This window comes from Copidosoma floridanum, unplaced genomic scaffold, assembly GCF_036245765.1.
Source record: "Copidosoma floridanum isolate Cflo_tuat_1 unplaced genomic scaffold, Cflo_Japanese_pri ptg000032l, whole genome shotgun sequence".
In the NCBI taxonomy this organism is placed as follows: Eukaryota; Metazoa; Arthropoda; class Insecta; order Hymenoptera; family Encyrtidae; genus Copidosoma; species Copidosoma floridanum.
In genome coordinates, this window is record NW_028321909.1 from 5,335,479 (window position 1) to 5,360,489 (window position 25,011).

Sequence of the window (25,011 nt, forward strand, 5' to 3'; positions counted from 1 at the left end):
ATTTAAATATTTGACCGCATCATTTACTTTCTTACACGTCTTGAAAAAATGTTTTTAGACAAAATATAGATTCAAATAAATAAGTACTTTTTTGCATTTATCTTTATTTTACAAAGAATATTTAAGTTTTAAAATTTATTTATTATTAAGTATATATGAGTTTTTAGTAAGTTAAAATTTTTTTCTCAACATCGTTATAAAAAATAAAAATCTTTCAGTCAAGATCGTTCTGGACAAAAAGTTGTTTCCCAAGTGCAATAAATTTTATAAAAAAAATCCATGATATGTGATATAAACATTAGACATATGTGCTAATTATTTCACAGATATTTTTAAAAATTTCACCCACTCCCTTGCTCACTTCATACGAAAATTGATAATATTTATTTTACATTTAAAAGTAACCATTTTGTAATATTCTTCTATTACTTTTTTTTTTTTTTTTTTTATATACACTCACAAGTATTTGAATCACGCGATTGAAGTATTTTATTGTAAAAATATACAGGCATTGATCACATTTCAATATACTACTAAGAAAAATTGCTCAAATTTCTGCTTTTATATATGAAAATAATATAAAAAAACTTTAAATGTAATTGGTCATTAGTGCGTATGAAATTTATGCCCTTTTTCATGTAATATTACAATGTAATCGATAAATTGTTTTTTTTTTTTTTTTTTTTTTTTTCGTTCTTTTATCATAAAGACCATCCATTAGTAATAAAATATTTAAGATTTTTCATTCGCAACCTCACTCTATAGGGTTGCGCTATCACATTTGGATGCATAAGAGTCACCAGCTATTTTACGAAACTGCTCGTACATCGTCTTACCAGTTTCCCTCACCAGCTGAGAAAATGGTCCGTATTCATTTTGCAATAGCACATGTGGATGGTCGTACTCCTAAGGAGTTAAAAAAAAATCATCACCATCCAAAACTTTGACAACGACAGCATTTATCAAGCATATGTCTTACCACAAGTCTGCCTTTGTCCATCACCAGCACCTTGTCGCTGTCCATTATGGTGTTAAGTCTGTGGGCTACCGTCAATACGGTACACTTGGCGAATTTGGTGCGTATGGTACGTTGAATCAAAGCGTCCGTTTGCGGATCAACGTTGGCAGTGGCTTCGTCCAGCATCAAAATTTTGTTATTGCGCAGTATAGCTCGAGCTAGACAGATGAGCTGTCGTTGGCCCACACTGTAATTTGCGCCGCGATCCATCACCCTGTTGTCCAGCCCATTGCCAGTCGCCACAACCGCGTCCTTCATTTCTACCTAAGAATACACGTTTTTCATCACAGACATTTCGTACAGAATGTAAAAGGATGTGATAATGCATCGGGGAAAAGTCTACCTCTTCCAGGACCGTCCACAGGGTTTTGTCTTCGAACTCGTTGAAAGGATCGAGGTTGCGGCGTAACGTACCCGAGAAAAGAACGGGATCTTGTGGAATGATCGATATGTGCTTCCTCAAGTCCTCGAGGGCAATAGTCCCAGTGTCAATGCCGTCGATTTCTATGATACCCTCGACCTTGGCCAGTCTGAACAGGGCGGAAATGAGGGATGACTTACCGGCACCGGTTCTCCCGACTATGCCCACTTTCTCGCTCGGTCGAATCTTCAAAGTCAGGCCTTTAAGTACCGGTGGATCTTCGACCGTGTACCTCATGTACACTGCCTTGAACTCGATGCACCCGTCGCTGGGCCAGTCCTTAGGCACCTCGACCAGCTTCTCCTCTGACTCTTGCACCTTCTTCTTCTTCTTCTTCTTCTTCTTTTTGTTCATTACAACGTCATTGTCTCGTAAATTGGGCTCGGGTGTCAATTTCGTGTATTCCAGCACTCGTTCCACCGACATTAACTGATTTGATACCTCGGCCGATTGACGCAGGCCCCATTGCACCATACCTGTCAGCATCATTACCTGCGTGATTGCCAGACCTACCAAAAGATAATGTTAATAATTTTGCGTTGGAAAGAAAAAAAAAAAAAAAAGGTAAATTAAATGTAAAAATCTCTCGATAATCGTCACCACGCGCATAAAACAATAGTTGCGCATAAATGATTAAATTGAATATTAAAATGGTATATTAGAGGATGAGTATAAAAATATACCTTTCGTGTTATAAAACATGTCAACCAATGAAAATATATACAGGTGTCGAGGTGACGATTTATTCGAACGAGTTGGCGGGTTCGCCCGAAAGCGAGGGAACAAGGTTTGCCATACCTACTTGGCCGCCGCTGATGCTGTAATGCTGATTTTTCGCGATGATGAGGAAACTGAAAGTCACCAAGGCGGTAAAGAGGAAGCAAAAAACATCGAGGGCGAACCCGAAAGCTGTGCTTGCCGCGATGAATATGTACCAGGACGACGTGTGAATGTCTTGAAATTTGTCGAATTCTTTTATAAGCACGTCCTGCGCGTGGAAGGCCCTCACGGTTGACAGGCCGTTCAAGGTTGTGTTCAAATGCGTGAAGACCGGAGATCGGGCTGCCAAAAATCACGCGAAGATTATGGCAATTTTTTCAAGTAAACAAAATGAAGCGCGTGTCAAAAGCAATAAAGTACCAACATACTCATTCCTTCGAGTCGCTTGACGTTTTTGCTGGTCTTCAAATAAACCTTTTTTATCCAATAAAATATGAGCATTATGAAGAAGATCGGCACGAGGAAGATCGGGTTGACAGTGCACGAAACGACCAACGAACCAATCATAGACAGGATAATCTGACCGGCATCGAGCAGGGCCTTGGGCAATAGTTCGTCGATTGCGCCCATGTCCTTGGAAAATCTGTTTAAAATCCTGCCACTCGGGTTCGTGTCGAAGAACCGCATGGACGTGCGTATAAGCCCGCCAAACATGAGGTCGTGCAAGCGTTGACTGCAGCGCACGCAGATCTCGTAAAGGACGAAAGAACGTATGATGCCGACCACGAAGATCAGCACGACGATGACCGAGTAAATGTAAATGTAAGTGTCCCTCGGGAGAATATCTTCTTCTTTGAGAATAGTCGTCATTGACGCAGTTATGTTATACATTGACGTGCTGTTCATCTCACTTTTATTAAAATGGTCGTAAAAGTACCGCGACTCTTCCACCGTTACTCTGTAATGTCAAACGTAAGTGTTTCGAGCTTACACATTTTCAACCAAACTTGGTATGTATGTTTGATACGTACATTACGGGAATAAACATGTCGTTGAGACTCACTATAATCTGAGTAACTACACCCAATAGCAGTACTGCTACTCCGGCGAAGAAGCTTGAGCCCACTTTGTAGTATTTCAGTAGAATATTTTCTTTCACGGTACCACGAGACGTCCCTTCAATAAATCCTTGGCTGTGTTCGACATTGTTCTCGTTTTCTTCTTCCCCGTCTGTTTCTCCTCCGAGTTCGGTTGTTCTGCTCTGAAAAGACAAGAACACTCAATCATCTTTTTGTTGAAAAAAAATCAGAAAAAAATATTTAAGTGCATTCATGAGTTTTACTCGAGTGCTCGATGAAGAAAATTGACGTCTCATGTAAGACTTGTCGAAAGACGAATCGTCGGACTCTGCTGGTTTTTCTTCGGACACTAATTTGTCGTATTGAGGATACGTTCGCAAAAGTTCCCGATAATCGCTGAATTGTTTTAATTCATTCTGATCAACCAGAATAACGGAATCAGCGTGTTTGATGTATTGGAGCTGATGAGTCGCCAATATACGAGTCGTACCACTCAAGTACTTTTGGAGACATTCGTCAAACAAATGCTTACTAACGTGAGCGTCAACCTGAAAATTGATAATTACAATGAAGCATGTTTTAGATACAGATTGAACCTTTGATAAAATTATCGGAATACTTCATCCTCACCGCGCTCAAAGGATCGTCCAGTAAGTAAATATCGGCTTGTCTGTAGACTGCCCTCGCCAAATTGATCCTGGCTTTTTGACCACCAGACAACGAACTTCCCCTTTCCCCCACGATGGTCTGATCGCCATGCGGGAACTGCTTGAAATCCTTGAGCAGAGCGCAAGCCTTTACCACCTTCTGATACCTTTGCCGGTCGAATTCGAGACCGAACAGGATATTTTGCCGGACGCTAGATCCGAACACCCACGATTCTTGTCCTGCGTAGCTTATGCTGCCTTTAACCTTGACATTGCCCTGCAGCACATTGATTTCTCCCAGGATCGTTGAGAGCAGTGTACTTTTGCCGGTTGCAACCATACCGATCACCACATACAGTTTGCCCTTTTCAATTTTCAAACTGACGTTCTCCAATGTCGGGGCCTCCGATGCATGCAGGTCCCACTTGACTGTCACGTGGTTAAGATTCACAGCCCACATATCATCATCATCATCCTCCATACTCTTAACGTGATTACCGATATGATGCTTCTTGTCGATCTCGGACGAATTTTCCTTCAACACGTCACTCGACAACACGAAGATCTGTTTATTTATGTCGGACATTCGCTCGTCGTAATGAACATCCTCGTCTATGTACGGGAAATCCTGGTCCTTCTTCTTCAAACCACAGCCGAGCGTTCCGTTGGCCTCGCTCGTCACGTTCCCCGGCTGAAATTCCTCGTAAGTCAAGAAGGTCTGCAGCCTCCTGACAACGACGATGCACTCGGCGATCTCGGCAAAGCCCCGCACAAACATGCCGGACATCGTGCTAGCCAGTATATTGAAGTACGCCGAGAAGACGAACACGTTGTCGGCAGTGAGTCGCTCCTGTCCCAGGAGCATAGCCAGGATCGTGCAGTAGAGAGCCATACGCGTGGTGAATAGGTTGAACGTCATGTATATGCCCCGTATGTACGCGCTCTTTTTCACAACTTTGAGCTCGAGTTGGCGAGCCAGCTCGATCAGGGAGCAAAAGGGCTTCTCCCACGCGTACATTTTTATCACTTGGACCCCCGAGATTATTTCGTCCATCAGACGAACTCGCTCGTCCGTTTTTATGGCCGTTTGCAGTCGGAACTTGGACGACAGTTTGCCAGTGAAAGCTGAAAGGCGGGAACAACGAATTTCACTCGACTTCGTAACGAACCTTGACAAAATATAATTTACTCACATTGAATGGGCACAACAGTGAGGACAGCGATGATTCCAAAGAGACCGGCGTAGCCTACTTGGGTGTACATGAAGTACCCGATTATTATACCCTGCAGCGGTGCGGTCCACATGTGGTGTATGAAAACCATGATTAGATCGAATCTGTTGACGTCGTTGGCTACTAAATTGACTACTTTTCCCGGCGCTGTTTCACCCAATGCAGTCATGCTTAACCGCAAGGCCTGTTTTGGAAAAAAGATCACCGAATTCGTCCACAAAACGTTAAAAAAAAAAAAAGTTCGCACCGAGGCATAAATTTATGCTTACCTTTCTGTAAACGACCGAGCAAACGGCTATTCTGATCTTTCCACCCACGTGAAAGGCAGTGAAAATAATTTGGTTGATGATAACCGCGCTGAAGGCAGTGGTGGCCGCGATGCCGGCCGCATAGATCAACGCTGACTCGTACGTGGTCAATGGTTTGGGGTTGAAGTACTTCAACAGTCCTCCCAACAGGATCGGGGTGCCCAGTCTGTTGTGGGAAGTAATGCGGTGAATGTTTATTTTTTGGTGCTGCACAACGTGTATTCATTTTCCAACCTGATGAAGAATTCGTTGATTACTTGAATGCAGCCTAGGTACAAATATTCGGGTAGGAATGTCCGAAAAATCGCTCTCAATAGACTCGGGCGACGCTTGCTTCTTTTTGCGTTTTCTAACTCTGTGTTCCATCGTCTGAAAATAATTGCATTATAACCGGCTGCTACTGTTTTATCAACTTTGTAAGGGGCACAAGCCAAAGTAACAAAGTAAAATACACACCTTTCCAATCGATCTCCCAAAACGTTGGATTTATCCGACTTGAGGGGCTCGTACAGATCCTCTAATCCTAAAACTTTTTTGTATCCTTTTTTGAAGATATCCTTGGTCCACCTGCGATTTGTTTTCAGATTAATACTCGGCTGATGATTAATGCGTGCATTTGTTGATTTTTATTTTCACTGCACGATAATGTAGTCTTACCACCATAGTAAAATTGAAAGTGTACTTGCAGTCGCTCGGGGATTAGAATTTTTAAAGAACTTTGAGTTACCATCCATGGCCGAAGCGTTTCACAGAACTTCATTGATTTCAATTTTAATTGTCTTTAAAGCTTAGCACCCTCTTTTTTGGCGTTATCTCCTTAGTTAAAATAATTTTTTTTTCCAATAGTAATATGTATATCATTAAATGTTATAAAAAAATTCTCGTCGAAAAATACGATGAATCACTATATAATTATGTAGTATCACAAATATCCTTGAATCTTTCAAATTAACTCAAAAATACAAGCAGTTTCGGATACTCTTGCAGATGAATGTCTATTTTGAGGATGCAAATTCACTCGCAAGAACTCAACGGACTTTATTTAGCACAATACATTCTAAACATCAACTAGTTTTTTTTTTCTTTGCATCGGTTGTGACTCTTGGTTTGTCGACCTTGGCAATCAGCCAAATGCAATGACTTTACGTAAGCTCAGGATTTTTGTATCTGCAAGAAAGAAAATCTGATAAATTAAGTTTGTCAAGTACAAAAGTACCATAATCGAACAGTGTCCTAAATGAAAAGTGTTAGAGGTACAGAGATATTATGCATCGGTAATTTATACGAGAGTCATCCATCAATAAAATGCTTCAACTTTGTCGAAAATGCCCGAACTACAAATGTCATAATCAATTACGGACATCAATATTTTGGATATTTTAATAAATTACTATTTAATGTATCATCGTATTATCAAAATATTTTTCACCCATTAATATTACGTAAACATAAAAATAACTTATAAAAACTGTGAACTATGTCTTGTATACGTATTGCATAACAAGGTATCTACTTACTAATAAACATACACAAGTTATACTTTATTATCTAATTACTGATTTGATAATTATTTTCGCAATTAATTTTAATAAATAATTACACATGATTTTTATGAAACTCGTTGAAACAACACTAATTTGTCCTCAGTTTCTATCCTACTAGTGCAGCAATATAGCTATTTAAAAAGTAGTGTATGCTCGTCGCGGCGCGCTTAATCACCGTATGATAGTAAGAAGTAATCTTGAAGTAATTTATATGAGGAAGAGCTTGAGGAACAACGAGCTTCTTCTATTTGGAGAAAGATTGAGCGAGAAGTAAAAAAAAAAAAAAAAAAAATGTAGAGCTCGACGAGACTATTGTACACAAGATATATATTAAACAGTACCGCAGCGAACCGAACGGATAATAGTAATCAAGGAAGAAGTAGCCATTGAACAAATCTTTTGGCAATTCGTTTGATCTTTACAGTTGTATCGAATATACGACAGAGATACCCTGTACAAACGATTGCATGCCTTCTTTTGGTACGTGGTGCTTCTGATTATAACAGCTGTATGAAATATATTTGACGGAGATAACTTACACAAACGATTGCGTGCCTTCCGATTTCGGAATGTAGTTGATGGTGGATGTGTCAAAATAAACGGCTTACGTGCCCACACACGTGTTTGCCCAAAAGATAACACAAAACTTTGCTGCGTAACCTTGAAACGTCCTAAAATCATTTCGAAAATGTTTTTGATTCTGTGCGTCGCTGGTGCACTGATTTGCACGCAAATCTATTATATACTGAGAGAAAAAAATGATAATTCCAGAAAAATTATTATTCGGTACAGTAAACCGGACGCAAGTGGGCAAAAAAGGAAAAAATTGTTATTTCTAAGAATAAACATTATTGTTTTAACAGTTAAAATTATGGTTCAAAAAGTAAAAATTATGGTTAGAAGACAAAAATTTTGATGTGAGAAATTAAAATTTATTAACCGATCCTTTTATGGTTTACTGTTCCAGTATGGTAATTTTTACTGTCCTAATGATAATTCTAACTATTTAAACTATACTTTTTACTATTAAAACGTTAAATTCTACTGTTAAAAATAATAATTTTTTTCCTTTTTTGCCAACTTGCACCTGATTTACTGTGCGGAATGGTAATTTTTACTGGAATTTCTCTATCATTTTTTTTATTTTTTTCTCTCGGTGTACTAAAATGTTGTGTCGATGAATTACTTATAAAAGTCTGTTGGATGTAATTATTATTATCATCATTATTTTTTTTATGGGTAACGTAAAGAGAACATTTTTTTACGTAAACATGACTGAAGGAGTGATTACGTGGTAATCCTGCATGTTGTGATGTACCGTTCACTTCGTAAACTTTGTTGATCAAAAAGATTTTCCAACCTAGGTTATTCGTTTCAAATTACTTAATCCATGACCTTTGTTTTACAACACGACGAGTAATCATAAAAACGCGCCGATTCATGGAACATGATGACACAATTAAGTAGGACAGCGAAAATGGAAATCACGAATGCTTACAGAAGGTGATAACCCAAGTCGTGAAAACAACTGGAATAAATCAGCTTCTCGAGGCTTTACAACTCAAGATAAAAATCCATCAGTAAAAAGCGCCAGTCTTTTTTTCAGCCAAGTTTTTTAAAAGGTTTGAATTTGAATTTGTTGCTAAACGCATTTAAAACAAACATTTGTGACTCATGTGTTGTCTGCGAGATTGGATACGAAAAATAAAATCGACAGAAAAAACTTGAAATGACAATTCGACTAGTGCAATGTAAGTATACTAAATATTTCTCGGTCAGTTGTTAATATAACAGACGTCTCTACCGTATACTTAAAATATTTGTATATTCCGAAAGTAGTTACTATTCAAAGGTCCTTGTAAAATATGAGTAACATTTAAAATTAAAAAAACAAAAATTGTCGCATTTTGTTTTGATAATTTATAAAAATGAAATAATACTTCAACTAATAATCTTTTATCAGATATAAATTATCATGATTTTTAGAAGAAAATGTTTCATCATCTATTGATGAAGTGATTAAATGTCAAGTCGGGCGTGGATAATTGATTGAACCGCTACTCCCATACAAGGCATTCCTCAATTTCAAAACTTTTTAAGTATTAGGTATGGGGGCTAAGAATCGCCAATAAAAAAAATAAAAAAAAAAAAAACAATGACGTCAATACTGATGACGTCGACATCAATGATCGAGTCGGCAATAGAACTCAATGTCCTTTGTATTAAAAATCTGCCGCTAAAAATGATTGAAGGCTACCGCGTTAAATTTCTCTTGCATTGTTTCGCGTGGTAAAGATGAACGTTTCGGTACATGGTTGATTAAAGTCTCAAGTCACGAGAGTCTGAGCGCTGATTCATCAACATTTAAACGGATCTATTTACCCCAGCAATTTTAGCACGAGCAAGTAGGCAATGTTGCTTCAGCTGCGCCTTCGTCATCTGCACGGATCACTGGTGCTCAATATCGTGACTGCCAATTCACTTAGTGAGTATCTGCCTGCGTTAATGCATGCGTTTATTTGTGAAGAGCAAAGTAATTAAACTCACAATCGAACTGAAAGAGCACTCATTTTTTCGTTTCCGTACAACAGTACTGTTTCTCGGAACACAAGTACACTAACAATACTCGCAATTAGAAATAATTGACGTGCATGTACAACGGATGTAAATGATAATTCAAGACTTCTTCGACCAGATAACACTTTTTGCTCTAAGTAGGTCTGATGGTATACTTGGGTTCATCGTACTTGCATACCAAATTATTGTTGTTAACAGTAGAAGAGACAGCAATCGATGGATGCCATCAAACATTGTGGCGAGTAAAAACTGGCTTGTGTTATTTGGTACGCTTGCTTGTATAAAGTAAAAACTACACACAATTTTCAATTGCTTTAATTCGTAAGTTTACAAAGTAGCAAATGTTTGAGGAATTTTCGAAAAAATAAGCCTTTATCGAGTTTTGTACGAAAACCAGTTTTTCGTCTTTGCGAATGCACATTATACTGTATTGTACGTATACAACTTCCACCATTTATGTAAATGTATTTTTTTAAGATAAATTATAATTTAAACCACGTATAACTTTATACAGGTTATTTAAAAATTAAAAAAAAAAAAAAACTATTCCACGTATAACTTTATCTCATTGTTTGAATCAGGTAGTTTTTTTCCACATTTCCTTTTTAAAAAGATGAAAAAGTCAAACGCTACTCTATAGTTGATTCTTCTTTTGTAACGTTATTTATTTCCAATTATTGTTCCAAATTACGCAATTAATTAAAAAACTTCGGTCACGTAATAACAAAACCATTAGAAAAGAAATAAGAAATATTTTTATACTTTTCAAAAAATATAAAATTTTTTGTTTCAACTAAAAGTAGTCAAGTTTATCAAGTCACATGTGTCTAAATGATGAAAAATAAAAATTGCTTGAAGAGTAATTTATTTTACAGTGTACTTCTTGAATTCATCACCGTTAAAAATGTACTTTTTTGTATCTTAGTGACTCTTTACTAGCAAGTTGGTAAGGATGTTGTGAGCTGTTATTAAAATTTCAAAAACTGACTTTTAATTCAAGTCTGAAAAAGTTAAAAATCAACAAAAAAATAACAATAATGATAAAAAAACTATGAAACCTTGACAAGTGTAATTATTTATCCACGCTGTCTCTTTAAGACAATTAAGTGTCATTAACACACACGAATTTCGTAAAAATCATTTTCTCCACAGTAAAATACTTAAACACAAGCACATGTACAGGCACATATTCAAACCCGGAAAACTCACCCACCCATGAAAACAGAGCACAAGCCGACTTCCCGCGGTATACTGTGAGAACATTTCGAAGTCGAGGGGTACACATGATGACTGTACATAAGCCTGTAAATCTGTTTCAATTGTATACAGTAATTATCCGAGTTAGTCCTGGATAATGTACTTTAAGACGCAATGAGAAAAAACCGGTACCAAGGGAAAAACATAAAAACTATCATTATTGTAAAAAAAAAGAAAATAAATAAATAAAAAAACAAAACAAAATAAAATCTGCGTATAGAATGAACAATCTCAACTGCCTTGTTGTTCTGTTATTTCAACAATATATTCACACTGGCCATCACAAATTAGTCTCATATTTAAAAAAAAATACAAATTATCGCAATAATATCATTGACTGTTCAAAAAAAAAATTGTTTAAATAACTAACCTACACTAGATGCCTGCTCCGAAATGCTGACGGTGCAACTCCAAAAATAAGTATCACAATTATTACTCAGACTATATACATTAGAACTATAAAGCCGACACTTTGCGAACCAGCGCGAAATGCTCAAACATTTAGAATAAAAAGTCTGCCTGGAAAAAATTAACTGTTAAAAAACCATACATAGTTTTCCATTACATTGAAGAAAATTACACGTAGGTTAGAGAGAAGCCGACCATCGCGGAGTCATAGTAGCACGCGTGCACTCGAGCTCACGCTGAAGGCAACTAAACAGACGATCTCCGTTTATTTTTCTTCTTCCTCTCTTTTCTCTACTTTAGCCTCTTCTCTGTGTTCTCGTTCGGCGTTGCCTCATGGCGTCTGATCAAGGAGCATCTAAAAAGACTCAGGGTCATAACATCATATAGACACACACACGTAAGTACCACCCGTTGCAGTAGTACTCTTTTTTAACTTCCATTAACTTTTTAATTGTTTATTTATTTATTTATTTTTTTTTTTTAAGAATTGGTGTTTCCGGTACTCACTTCATCTGAGTGTATTCCTTGTAAAAAAATCCACTTCTTCACTGACAAATAAAGTTTTCGTTTTTAACATTAAAAGAAAAAAAATTCTCAAAACCAAGAAAATATTTCCATTATAATGCCAAGACAATTTTCTTCTTTAAAATAAATATTTTCTTGAAGTAAGAAAATTTAATCATTTTTCAAGAGATTACCTACTTGGAACTATTCTAGTAAATATTTTTTTGAACCTAAGAATTTTTCACTAAGTAAAAATAAGAAAAGAGACAACTACAAAATTGCAAAAGTATCGTTGTTGTAAAAATGGAGTTTGCAAGATATTTTTCATCTATTTTTTGGGACTGCGATTAAAAAGTCGTGGATGAGTCTAATTTTGTGAAAAAATTAAAAAATTTCAATTGTTATTAAATGTAGTTTCCTGCATGATATCCTTTTTAACTACATACACTTATCTAAGCAGTTTTATCCTTTAAAATGGTAGTTTTGCAGCGATGCCTGGACCTGTGAGATTGTTGAACAGACCCGCATGACGCTTAAATGTGGTGAATCCTGAGTTTTTCTACTGAGGACATAATAAACGATCAAATATCACTACAAACGGCAAAGCTAGGAAACAGTTATAGATTTCGTACTTCGTGATCAAGGACATACTATCCAGAGATAAAAAAAAATGTTTAAAGTAGGACAAATAGTTTTTATTAACACATTTGTTAGTCTCAACAATAATAATAATGTTCGTTCGATAGAAATTTCTTTTCTCTATGAGAGGAAACAAAGAATTTAAAAAGTATTTGGTAATCGCTAAATTTGGCAAGTACCAAATGTGTTTAGAAAAGTAACTCTTAAAATTTTTCATGAAATTTTTTATTGTAATTGTATTCTAACAAGGTGATAAATTGTCAGAGTAAGAGATAAGATTTTTTTTTCCTGATATTATTTTACTTTTAGTTTAATATCGGATGGATCAGGTGATAAAGAATAACTTGATACTATCATTATTTTTCTCATTTATAGAGAATCAATCAATACTATATTGTGTGAGTTGTTGATAGTATAATTTTTTGCTTTTTTCGGAGCCCGCTCCTAAAGACCATATCGTATTTTTGACTACTATTTTTTTTCAGAGCGTTGTATCATAATTACGGTCCTTAAAAAAATTAAGTCCAGGATATTATGTTTCTAATTTGAAGCATTTTTATAAGGGCAAAAAAGTGCTTTAGGCCACGATAGTATATTACTAAAGAAAAAAAAATTTTTATAAAACAAAACCTTGGAAATATCTGAATTCGTTCGTGTGTTTTTCATTTTTATTTTATCGATTGATTATTTCACTATACTTAATTAACTGATTTTTCCGGATTTTTTTTCGTAACACTGTTCGGCTAGCTCGTATAACTGTTGGTACATAGCATCTCCAGCTTCCTTCAGAAGCGACGTGAATTGACCACTTTCTTTTTGCAGCAGTAAGTACGGATGATCGAATTCCTGTAAAAATTGGGCATATTTTGTACTTACATTCGACAATTAAAAGGTATAATATCAATTGTGTGCTTAAAACATCATTTACTCACAACTAATTGGCCTTTGTCCATTACTATGACCTTGTCACTGTCAATTATTGTATTTATTCTATGCGCTACCGTTAAAACAGTACACGAAGCAAATTTTGTCCTAATTGTACTTTGGATCAAAGCATCCGTCTGTGGATCAACGTTGGCAGTGGCTTCGTCCAACATCAGCACGCGATTATTCCTCAAAATGGCTCTTGCCAAGCAGACCAATTGACGCTGGCCAACGCTAAAGTTGCTGCCTCCTTCGAGTACTCGGCAGTTTAGGCCATTTCCAGATGCCGTTATTGCGTCCTTGAGTTCGACCTACAAAAACACAATGACAATCCCACGATTTATAAGTCAATGAACCCATTCATTTAACTATTTTACCTCGTCTAGAGCCTCCCATAGAGCCGTGTCAGGATACTCTTCGAAGGGATCCAAATTGCGACGCAATGTGCCGGAGAAAAGTACGGGGTCCTGAGGAATTATCGACACCCGACTTCGCAAGTCCTCCAGCGATATCGTTCCCGTATCAACTCCGTCAATCTCTATTGTACCTTCTAATGGAGCTAGTCTGAACATTGCAGAGATCAACGATGATTTACCAGCTCCGGTCCTTCCCACGATTCCCACCTAACAACATAAAACCTGTGGATTACGTAACTACTTCAAAAGCATATCGACTTCAATATACCTTTTCCGATGGGTTGATGTGGAAATTTAAGTCTTTGAGTACGGGTGGCTCATTGTCAGCGTATCTCATGAAGACATTCTTGAATTCGACGGCGCCATCATGGGGCCAGTCTTTAGGTGGTACGAAAAGTTGTACTGTCAAGGTTTTTTGGTTCTTTGTTTTTATTTTTTTTCCTTTGGTTGTATTGTCGGCATCCGGCAAATTCGTTTCCGGGGGTATCTGCGTGTACTCCAAGATTCTTTCGACAGACATCATTTGATTCGTTACCTCAGCACTTTGTCGCATTCCCCATTGTACTAGACGGGACAGAGCCAATATCTGGGTAAAAGCCAGACCTACCTCACCTCCATTAAAGTCTATGAAGTTATAAAGGATATTAAACATTTCTCTGAATACATAAGCAGATAGTATTACGTGTAAATACATTAAACATATCTAACTTACGGTCCCGAAAAATTAAGAAAGCAAGCGTCATAAAAGTTATGAAGATAAATGTGAATAAATCCAAGGCAAAGGCGTAGGCGATGGTGCATACAGTATACATGTACCATGTAGAAGTATGAACGTCTTGAAATTTTTCGAATTCTGACTTTAAGACAATTTGGGCTTCATAAGCTCTAATTGTTGATATGCCACTTAAAGTGGCATTTAGATGAGTGAACACTGGTGATTGAGCTGGAAGTAATAGAAAAAAGTTTTTACACATTCCACGCCATCAATCTTTCAATATGACTTAGAGTATATGTTACACATATATTGGAGAACCCTTACTTATGCCCTCCAGACGTTTGATGTTTTTGCTAGTCTTGAGATATATCTTTTTTAAACAGTAGCTTATGAAACCAATAATAACTGCAGGAACCAAAAATATTGGATTAACTATACAGGTAAGCACAAGGGAACTGGTTATTACCAGTAAAACCTGAGTAGCATCCAGCATAGCTTTGGGTAACAATTCATCCATTACAGTCGTATCTTTTGAAAATCGATTCAGGATTCGCCCACTTGGATTCGTATCGAAGAAATGCATACTTGCTCGAATAATTGCAGCAAACGCAGAATTATGCAAACGCTTGCTACTTCGTAGACAGAGTATGTAGTACAAAAATGAACGCGTCAGGCCAACCACGAAAATTGATAGGATTAAAAAAGTATAAAAATAAATGTAATATATTGTGGGGTAGGATTTACTGTCAGCTGTTACGTCAAATGTTTTGTTTTCTCCAGGGCTGCTGATATTGCTTTCACGTGAGTTATTGAAAATTCGCAACTCTTCTGTGTTGACGCTACAATATACAATAAAGTTGTTAAGATTTATTTATTTTTCAGACAGTATAAAGATATAATAATTACTTGCTCACATTGCAGAAACAGTTAAATCGGTTAGACTCACGAAGATCTGGGTCACAAGAAACAGTGCAATCATGGTAACCATCATGCACAAATTAGAACCCGAAAGAAAATACTGTGAAATTATATTTCCTTTTACAGCTCCTTTCGAAGTAGCTTCCATGACATCTGATAGATTTCTTGAATCATGATTTTTGTCAGCAACATTGACGTCTTCACTTGCAGATACCTTAGATTAATTAATTTGATTGTTATGTCATTTTTGTGAAAGACAATATAAATATAAATTTATTTACTTCTGATCCAGTGTAAGATTAAAGTTGCCAATTGCTATTAAGAGTTAAACTTACTTAGCTATGACTAAAAAAAAATTGTTTTACAAATGCCGAATATAAGATGGTGTACTAATTATTCTCTTAGTAATTCAATGTTACTCTTAAAAAAAGTTAACCCATAAGCAAAAGATATTCAAAAAAAGTATTATCTTGAAACTATTTTTGCTAAATTGCTTTACATATAAAAAATAAAATTTCTTATACAATTATTGAAATAATAAGTCTGCAAGATATAGTGCGTCAATAACTATACTGGTTTATAAGTTGTACAGTTGGTAGCGTTACTTAAAATTAAATATAAAAACATAACTTACAGATTCACTATAATAATATTTACCTTACTTCTTGTAGAAGAAAATTGTCTTCTTAAATGAGATATTTTATTGGATTCGTCCTCATCAAAATTCTCCTCCAGATCAGTGGTAATTAGACTTCCATATTCAGGGTACGCCTTCAGTAGTTTATGATAATTCTTGAAATATTTTATTTTTCCTTCCTCCAGAAGAATAATACCATCCACGTCTTTTACGAATTGAAGCTGATGCGTTGCTAAAATTCGAGTTTTACCTCGCAGATATCGTCTTATACACTCTTCGAACAAGTGTTTTCCCACGTGGGCGTCGACCTAAAAAACATTCAATATTTTTTGAAAAGTTTACATCATTAAACGCATCTATTGCTAAACAGTCTCATCATACCGCACTTAGGGGGTCATCCAGCAAGTAAATATCGGCTTGTCTGTAGATGGCTCTAGCTAAGTTTACTCTGGCTTTCTGTCCCCCAGACAACGAACTCCCCCTCTCGCCTACAATTGTATGATCACCTTCCGGAAACTGTGCGAAATCTTTGTACAGTGAGCAGGCCTTCACTACCCGTTGATACCTTTGTCTATCGAATTCTTGGCCAAAGAGGATGTTTTGACGCACACTCGAGCCAAAGACCCAAGCATCCTGACTGACGTAGCTCACGCTACCTTGGATCTTGATGTCTCCCTTGATAATATTGAGTTCGCCCAGAACAGAAGAAAGTAACGAACTCTTTCCCGAACCTACGACACCAATTACTGCGTACAGTTTACCCTCGTTTAGATGGAGATTTATGTTTTCCAAAGTATTGTCCGACGATTCAGGGTTCCACTTTGCTGTTACGTTTTCCATTGACACAGACCAGGTTTGTCGATTGTTTCCGATCGTGTTACTGTACTCATAAATATATGATTATACTTATCTGTTCACAACTCATCTCCTTTTAAACAGTCATACAGATAGCATTTCCAGAATACTTACTCAATCTCTGGTACACTTCCGTACTTTCCATTGGCAGCGTTTTCCAGTACCACTTTGTTCTCCATGTCTTTGATAACCAGATTATGACTCATTTCTTTATCAGTTGTGTCGTTAATTTTCGTTACGTTTCCTGTTTTAAACTCTTCTAGAAGCATAAAAGACTGTATCCGGTTAACAGACACCCTGCACTCAACTATCTCTGCAAAACCTCTGACAAACATCAATGTCATCGAATTAGCTACTAAATCATAGAATGAGGCAAACACGAAAATTTTGTCAGCAGTCAGAGGCTCGCCGTAGTGAAACATTGAAACGAGGGTACAGTACAATGCTGCTCGCGTAGTGAACAAAAAAAATGTCATAAAAATCCCCCGGAGAAACGATGTTTTGCGCACAATCCTTAGCTCGAGTCTGCGAGCCAGTTCCACTAGGGTACAGAACGGCTTCTCCCAGGCGTACATTTTTATCACCTGCACGCCTGATACTATTTCGTTCATCAAACGGACACGCTCATCTGTTTTAATGGCAGTTTGTAGGCGAAATTTGGAAGTCAATTTGCCAAAGCCCACTGTTAAAGAAAAAAATTTTTCTTTTGATTTATATTTTCTTTATTATATTTATACCCATACATACTAGATATTTTTGTGTTTAATAGTATGTAGAAAATAGGTACTTTTAAACTTGTTTACAATTTTATGTTAGTACTTATTGTATAAACGCATAATTTTATCAGATGAGTGTATAATATACTTTATTATATTGTCTTACACTTTTTTGTAGTTGCTTACTGCCACAAGATGGGGCAGTAGGCAACTAGGTTGAAGATCGACCTGATACATCACCGAATCATTATTCACAATATTTCGTAATACTAGTAGTTATAGAAAAAACTTAACGAAATTTATTCTTATTTTTATTGAATTTGAACGTAGGGAGTAGAATAGAGCATGAATTATCAAAACTAAACAATTTAATTTTACCTTGAATAAGAATGACAACCATCAACACGGACATACCGATCAAGGCTGGAATTTGCGCTTTTTGATACAGTATGTAAGCTATGATGAAGCTTAGAAGTGGTCCACTCCACAAATGGTGCAGGGTCAACATGACCATGTCGAATCGGTTGACATCATTAGCCATAAGATTCACAATTTTTCCAGGTGCAGTATCAGAAAGTGCCATTTTGCTTAATCGTAATGCCTAAGCAGCAATATAATATTTCTCATTACTATTGTTATTATTATTAATATTATTATCATCATCATCATTATTATTATTATTATTGTAAGTGTTAATATCATTTTTATAAAAAAATGAAGACTTACCTTGTATCCTAAAATTTGAGTCTTTATCTTACTAGTAGGCTAATTTTACCAACTCTTTTAAAATAAAATTAAAAAAAAAAGTTTTAATGAAAAAGAGATCCCACCGCGGTAGTAATTGGCCAACTTTCAGTTTATTTATTAAACTGACAAGAACTGTATTAAAAAGAGTATTGCAGATTTTAGACACCACATTTAAAAGCATCCCAAGTGGAAACTATTTTATTGAATAAAAAATTATAACTGATAATGAGAATTATTCAAGTTCAGATTAGAGACAAATAATAAAATGTAATAAACAACATTATTTTTTATTATCAGTTATTCCTTTTTTTTCGTTGTAAATGTCGTTTTAACAAGCAGAGAAAAAAACTGAATGGAAAAAACTTTTATTGTTAATAATCACTGTTCGATACTTGACTTTAAATCTATAAAAAAACTAGTATTATAACATTTATTAAATAAAAATAAATAATAAAAAATAATCTTTGCATGCACTTGTTGTAACGATTGATTAAACAAAAAATATCAAGTAATAAGGATTAATAAGTTTCAATTATTTATAACGGATGATTGTTAATAATAAGTTTTACCAGTTGTCTCAAATCTAGACTTTATAAATTGTTATTATTTTTTTTATTTTTAACTTATTATTTAAAATAGTTATACTTATCAATCAAATAAAATTATTTTCACTTGGGCTAGGTGTTGAAATATTTATCTGTTGAGAATTATGAAGCTCTTAAAATAAGCTTGGATTCGACTATTAATGAAATTATTTTTAATTCTCTGTTAATACTGTCGATTGTTAAAAAAGCAATAGAGTAAATGCTAAATTAGGAATTTTGTGTTATGAAACAGAAATTCGAAGTTAGTATACCAAAATTTAAATATGCACATGATTGCTACAGAATAAGTATTTTTACATTTCAACTTATGAATCATTTTCATAAAATAATTTTTAATCGATAGATTACTGGTAAACTTCACATCAGTTTTTAAAGCTAAAATCAGTACAAAAAAAATTCTGATTTATCAAACTGTAACAAAAATATCAAAAAATATGTGAATTGCATTAGTGATGAAAAGTCTGCAATCATAATAATTTCTCGTAGGTGTTATAATATTTATCAGTATTAAAATATAAAAATCATATTTCTAGCTTGAATATTTTAAATTAAAAATATATTATAATGAAAAAACTCAATTTCAGACTTACTTTTCGATAGACTAATGAACACACGGAGATTCGCATTCTGCCACCAATGTAATTACCTTGAAAAAGTACATGCATATTCACCAGTGTTGTTAATAGGTTGTTAGCTAACAAACCACCAGCGCAAAGAAAAGCTGTTGTCATTGTTGTTGTTGTTTGAAGCTGAAAGTACTGGAGAAATAAACCCAAAAGTAATGGTGATCCTAATCTGTAATGAATTAATAATTATTGCAGCTTTTTGCTTTATAGTAAAATAAATATTTCAATACCGTATTTTTATACAACTGAATCAAGCTACAACTTTTTAAACAAATATGCCAACTTTTTACGGTTTCCTAGTGTATTTCATCTACTTGAAACTTTCAAATCGATGTTTTGGCTACTATGTTATTCAGCACATTTCAATCACAATCAATGTACATAACTCCTAACAACATGTCATTTTATTAAAATCTATTTTCTTACAGAATTAGAGGACCATAAAAAATATTGTCTATTTTATAAATGTCAATTTACATGCAATTTAATATACATGCAATTCTTACATTAAATGTGTGCTCAGTTCAAATTTTAACATTTTTAGTTAAGGGGGTTATCGTGATATTTCATTTTCTATATAATTTTAAAAAAAAATTATGAGACACTTATTTTATCACTACACGTAACATATTAAAATTTGAGAGGAACTAGCTTTGTAGTTTTTGAGAAAAAAAAATCTTTAAATTTTTCTGTTATACACGGGCTCTTATGGTGAGGTCGTCACGAGCTCGCTGCCAATGATACGTATTCTAATAGAAGTCGTTTGATTTTCTATAGATTTTTGTAAAAAACTAATATGTTGAAGCTGACTATATTAAGAAGCACTGTCCGAAATTTCAGAAGGCCTAGCTTTACAGTTTATGAAATGTTGTAATGTAAAGTAGCACATTTTGCCAAAAATTTGATGAAAACGAAGCAAACAGACGACTAAACTCGAACTGCGCGTGCACGAGTACATTCACTCATAAAAATTCATTGTCATGGGAAGAGAAGGGTGTACAATCAGCTTGGATCTTGATATACCATATTTTTAACGCGTATTATACCACGATAACCCCCTTAAACTGTAAGAAACAGACAACATTTTTTACTGTTCCCTAATTCTGTGAAAAATTAGATTTGGATAAAATGACGTGTTGTTGAGAAAAATTATATTAATTGTACTTGAAAATGGCTAAACGATATAGCAGCCGAAATATAGCGGAAAAAGGAAAAAAAAGCGTTGAACTGCTAAAACCAGTTAATCTTTCAATTTAGTGATTAAGAAAATGCTGTTCGTTGAATCGTACTTAAGCCATAATATTTAATTATAGCGTTTTTTCGTGAAGTTAGAATACATTACACCATTTATATACTGAGACAAAATAGTAATTTTTATTTGTAGATACAAGTAGCACATTTTTTCTGCTTTATACCCAAGAAGTGGGAAAGATGCTCTTTTTTAAGCGTTAAGTTGAGAGAGCACATTATATCTTGCAAGTGATAATAAGTAATTTATGTTTACTAACATAAATGAGCAGAAATAAGTTACGTTTTAAAGTTTGATCGGTTACCATCTGAATAAATTATTTAAAAAATTGTCATAGCATTGTCCCTCAGATGAAATAAAAAAATTTAATTTTTTTTTTTTCAGGAATTATAAGGTTTTACTTTTTAAAAATTTTAAACATAAGTAAAAATTTACTTTTTTAATTATCAACACATACATACTTCTATATTTTTTTTCACGAATAAAGGTAAGTGTCACGATACATAATCCTAAAGCCGATATAGAATGAGAAAAAAATTTTTTAATTTGTGAAATTGAAGTAAGCTATATAAATAATTACTTTAACCGTGGTAGCTAAACTTCAATAAACACTCTATACTTAATTGTGACTGCCCTAGTTAGATGTACATCAAATCCAAAATCGCGTGGACGAAAAAAGTCCGAAGTAAAAAGAAGAACCTTCGAGGTAGAATACAACATTAGATACTTTGATATTTTTTATAAAATGTGTTTGCTTGAATTATCACCGTTTAGTAAAAACTATTTTTTATCGAATCTTTTCAATTTTATTGATGAGGTAAAAAATTTTATGCAGAAATAGATAAAGATAATTATAAGTTTTCAACAAATGAATTTACCTGAGTGGAAATTGTAAAATTGCGTGAAGGATTCCCATAAACAAAATATCCATGCGAAAAGTAAGAAATATCGCCTTTAATAGGTTGGGTATATTATGATTAATTTCTGCGTTTTTCAGTTGTTCGTTCCATTTTCTACAAGAACATGAAAAAATATTCATATTGGTGAATAGTTTAATAAAATCTGAGTTACTGCATTTATTTCCTCGTAAAATAAATCAATTATTTAAACTAGGATACTGATAACAGTTACTGATAAAAAACAGATTATATTACTTTTCTAATCGATCACCTAACATAGATGATCTATCTTTTTCCAATGGGTCATATATATCTTCGATTGCTAAAACTTTGTAGTAACCTTTTCTAAAAATTTTGACAGTCCACCTATAAAATTAGATAAACAAATAAATAAATAATTATTTTTGTACAGACAACCCTAACAAGTACATTATTTTAACAAATCATATAAATAATTATGAAGAACTTAGTGGTTAACAATAATGTACTTATTTACAGGCCAGGAAAAACAGTAAGATCGCTATTTTTAAATTATTTACAATTATTATTCATACAATTTATAAGCTTTAATGAAAGTAGATCTCAAACAAAACAATTAAGTTCAGCACTTACATCAAGATTTATTACACAAAAATTATTGTACAATAGTTTAAAAATCTATTCTAGGACTTACTATAAGACACTTAATAAAAGTAGTGTTAATTAGTCAACTTAAATAAATGTATTTAAAATTAAAAAAAAAATACTTGTTTAAATATTTTTTTATGAAATGCTTCTTCAGAAAGACAAAGAAAAATTATCAAATAGTTGTAATTTAATGACGTTCTAAGAAACTAGGTACCACAATTACCAGTCTCGATAGTAATCAGAAAAAACTTTAGAATAATCTACGATAAGACCACTATTGTAGAAAACACAAGGTTAACCAGTACTAACAATTTATAATCCTCATGATTTTCATCCAAACCAAAGATCTTCTCTTATTTTTTTTTTAGTACAATTCATTAATGCAATTTAACGATATACTCTATCACGATTAAGCGATAAAAAAGTTCACTAAAACTAGCTGATCAGATCAAATCACACTGAAAGAACAAATAAAACAATTTTACCGTTAAATTTGCGTACAGTTATTTCCTCTCTATATTTGACACGTTTTTCATAGTGTAAATAAGTTTTATAGTAAAAAGTAAAAATAGTAACAAATATTGATATGCTTAATTTTTTAGATATTTGATGAGTTTTTAAGACTTCATTTTACAGCTTATATTATTACTCATGGATCAAATCTATTCTATGTTATATCAATTGTGCTGACAATACAATTTGCTCTGTCACTGCAGACGAAATGACATACCAAGACATTTTTATTTAAACAATAAAATGTAAAAAAATGTTATTTTATAAATACTCACCACCAAAGTAATACCGAAATACAGTTGGCTTTTTCTCGTGGGTTTGGTTGATGGCTTTCTTTAACGCAATCCATTACTTAATTTTATCGGCACACAATAATCGAAAAAAGGTTTTAAAGAAAACTTTATATACCACGGTTTAGGCTTGAACTCATAGAGCCCTGAGCAAAAGCGATACTGTCAAAAAAACAAATTTCACATTTATCATGTACAGTTATTATATGACTAGAAAAGTTGGAGAGGGAGAACACAGTGTTGGAGGAGTTAAAGAGAAATGTGTTTGCTGTGTAGCGCATCTGTAAAAGCGCCACCTATGAGAATTTTGTTAATGTCTTAAAATATACATAAACATATGATAATACGAATCATTATTTATAATTTATTTAACATTCATTTACTGTTTATAAGAATCATCGTATGTAGATGTGAGTGACACTAAAATATCATAAATATTTACTTTTAAATCAAACAAAAAATTTTCCGCTAAATGCTTGCCGGTATTAAGGTTGGATTTTTGTACACCGAGGTATATAATTATGAAAGAAACTGGATTCGAAAAGATGATGGTACACTTCAGTTTAAGATTTTTAAAATTTGATCATAAAATTGTCAGACAGGGGAAGGACAGGCTCACAAGGTTACGTTATGAGACTTTTAAGGATGAGTCAAAAAAGGTGCAAACTTACTCAGATAAGAAGAAATATCTTAAAAATTTAGGTTTGAATGTAAAAATATTGTATAAATGGAGAGAAAGGAAAATAAATGTGGTGGGCAAGATCTATCGGCGTGTGACTGATATAGATAACTAGATGTAGAAGCGAAAACAAAAGAATCTAAGTATAAAAGTAGATAACAGAAATTAATGTCGGTGGGGAGGGCCACCGATTCAAACAAATACTGTAATGGGACGAATATATATGTCATGTAGTGAGAGCGCGTTGCGGTAATTTGGAAAGTGGAAACAAGTATTGGTTAAGTAGCGAGGAACGAATGAACAAACTATGTAAAGATAAGGATGGCAGTCTAGAACACCTATTAAACAATTGTGCGGCATGGATGTATTGAGAAGTAATATTAAAAAAAATAAATAAAACTAGACTAAAATAAAAACAGAATAAAATTTTTAAATATTTTAATTGTACGATGAAAATCGCTCAATATTTTTTGAATATGAATCGCGACGCTAATAGAGTAAGATATTGCAATGTAATCTAATATAAGATCAAGCAATACTACAATGTAATCATGTGAGATAACCGAAACAAATGTAACACACGTAATGCGTGAAAAAACTGTTACATTTTTATAAAAGATAAAAAAGGAAAAAGAAAAAAAATTCATGGCGTTATTATATGCTGATACAACTAAGACAATGATCACTGTACCGAGTCTGTTTTCTGGACTATTTGGTTGACAACTAATAAAATACGTACATACACTAAATACCTGCAGCTCTTCCACGAAGTATCATTTATTGTAAAACTCAGTTAGGTATTTATTTATACAACATTTTTTTTTATTCTTGTACACTTGAGCTACCCAGTAACTCTTAGCCTTTACCGTACGGTGTTGTTCTTTTAAATCACATTATCAAAAGACGAATAAACACATATCTGTACCTCAGCTTGATCAGGGATATGCAAAGTAAAAGGTAGGATAGAAAAAAGCCACATTATCCATGAAATTTCAAGTACGTTATTGATTTAAATTATTTAAAAATTAGAAAAAATACTTTCTTGTTGTTTCAAAAGTAGTGTAACTATGCCCTTATTGCCAAATAAACATGCGTTGTTTTTTAAATTATTTTTGTACTTGTTGTCTACTACCTAGATTCAGGTAGCCTTTTGATTATTTTACAAAATTCTTGCAGGAATACACTAATTTAGCTATAAGTATATTTGAAAATATCTTACAAATAAATTGTGAAAGATCATT

The 25,011-nt window shown here is 34.1% G+C and overlaps 2 protein-coding genes across 4 annotated transcripts; both read right to left on the reverse strand.

Annotated features, from left to right (window-relative positions):
• Positions 1-680: 680 nt before the first annotated feature.
• On the reverse strand, positions 681-11,441 carry LOC106639336 (ATP-binding cassette sub-family C member 4-like). Of its 2 annotated transcripts, XM_089597265.1 has the most exons (16): positions 11,407-11,441; positions 11,174-11,322; positions 7,509-7,640; positions 6,083-6,592; positions 5,882-5,992; positions 5,660-5,794; positions 5,387-5,591; positions 5,079-5,301; positions 3,869-5,010; positions 3,502-3,786; positions 3,191-3,420; positions 2,588-3,117; positions 2,238-2,501; positions 1,362-1,948; positions 980-1,282; positions 681-906 (listed from the first exon to the last, which is right to left on the reverse strand). In XM_089597265.1, the coding sequence occupies exons 4-16, from the start codon at positions 6,157-6,159 to the stop codon at positions 760-762; spliced, it is 4,239 nt and encodes a 1,412-aa protein (XP_089453391.1). In that variant the 5' UTR covers positions 6,160-6,592; positions 7,509-7,640; positions 11,174-11,322; positions 11,407-11,441; the 3' UTR covers positions 681-759. The 2 variants fall into 2 exon arrangements, with proteins under 2 accessions (XP_089453391.1, XP_023244968.2); XM_023389200.2 differs by having other exon boundaries at positions 11,178-11,433.
• Positions 11,442-12,683: 1,242 nt separating this feature from the next.
• On the reverse strand, positions 12,684-23,250 carry LOC106639337 (putative multidrug resistance-associated protein lethal(2)03659). Of its 2 annotated transcripts, XM_089597326.1 has the most exons (15): positions 23,077-23,250; positions 21,917-22,027; positions 21,641-21,775; positions 19,478-19,682; positions 17,914-18,136; positions 16,934-17,501; positions 16,346-16,844; positions 15,985-16,272; positions 15,324-15,541; positions 14,734-15,248; positions 14,407-14,637; positions 13,963-14,318; positions 13,656-13,901; positions 13,287-13,589; positions 12,684-13,200 (listed from the first exon to the last, which is right to left on the reverse strand). In XM_089597326.1, the coding sequence occupies exons 1-15, from the start codon at positions 23,148-23,150 to the stop codon at positions 13,057-13,059; spliced, it is 4,116 nt and encodes a 1,371-aa protein (XP_089453452.1). In that variant the 5' UTR covers positions 23,151-23,250; the 3' UTR covers positions 12,684-13,056. The 2 variants fall into 2 exon arrangements, with proteins under 2 accessions (XP_089453452.1, XP_089453453.1); XM_089597327.1 differs by lacking the exons at positions 21,641-21,775; positions 21,917-22,027 and having other exon boundaries at positions 23,077-23,129.
• Between the last annotated feature and the right edge of the window lie 1,761 nt (positions 23,251-25,011).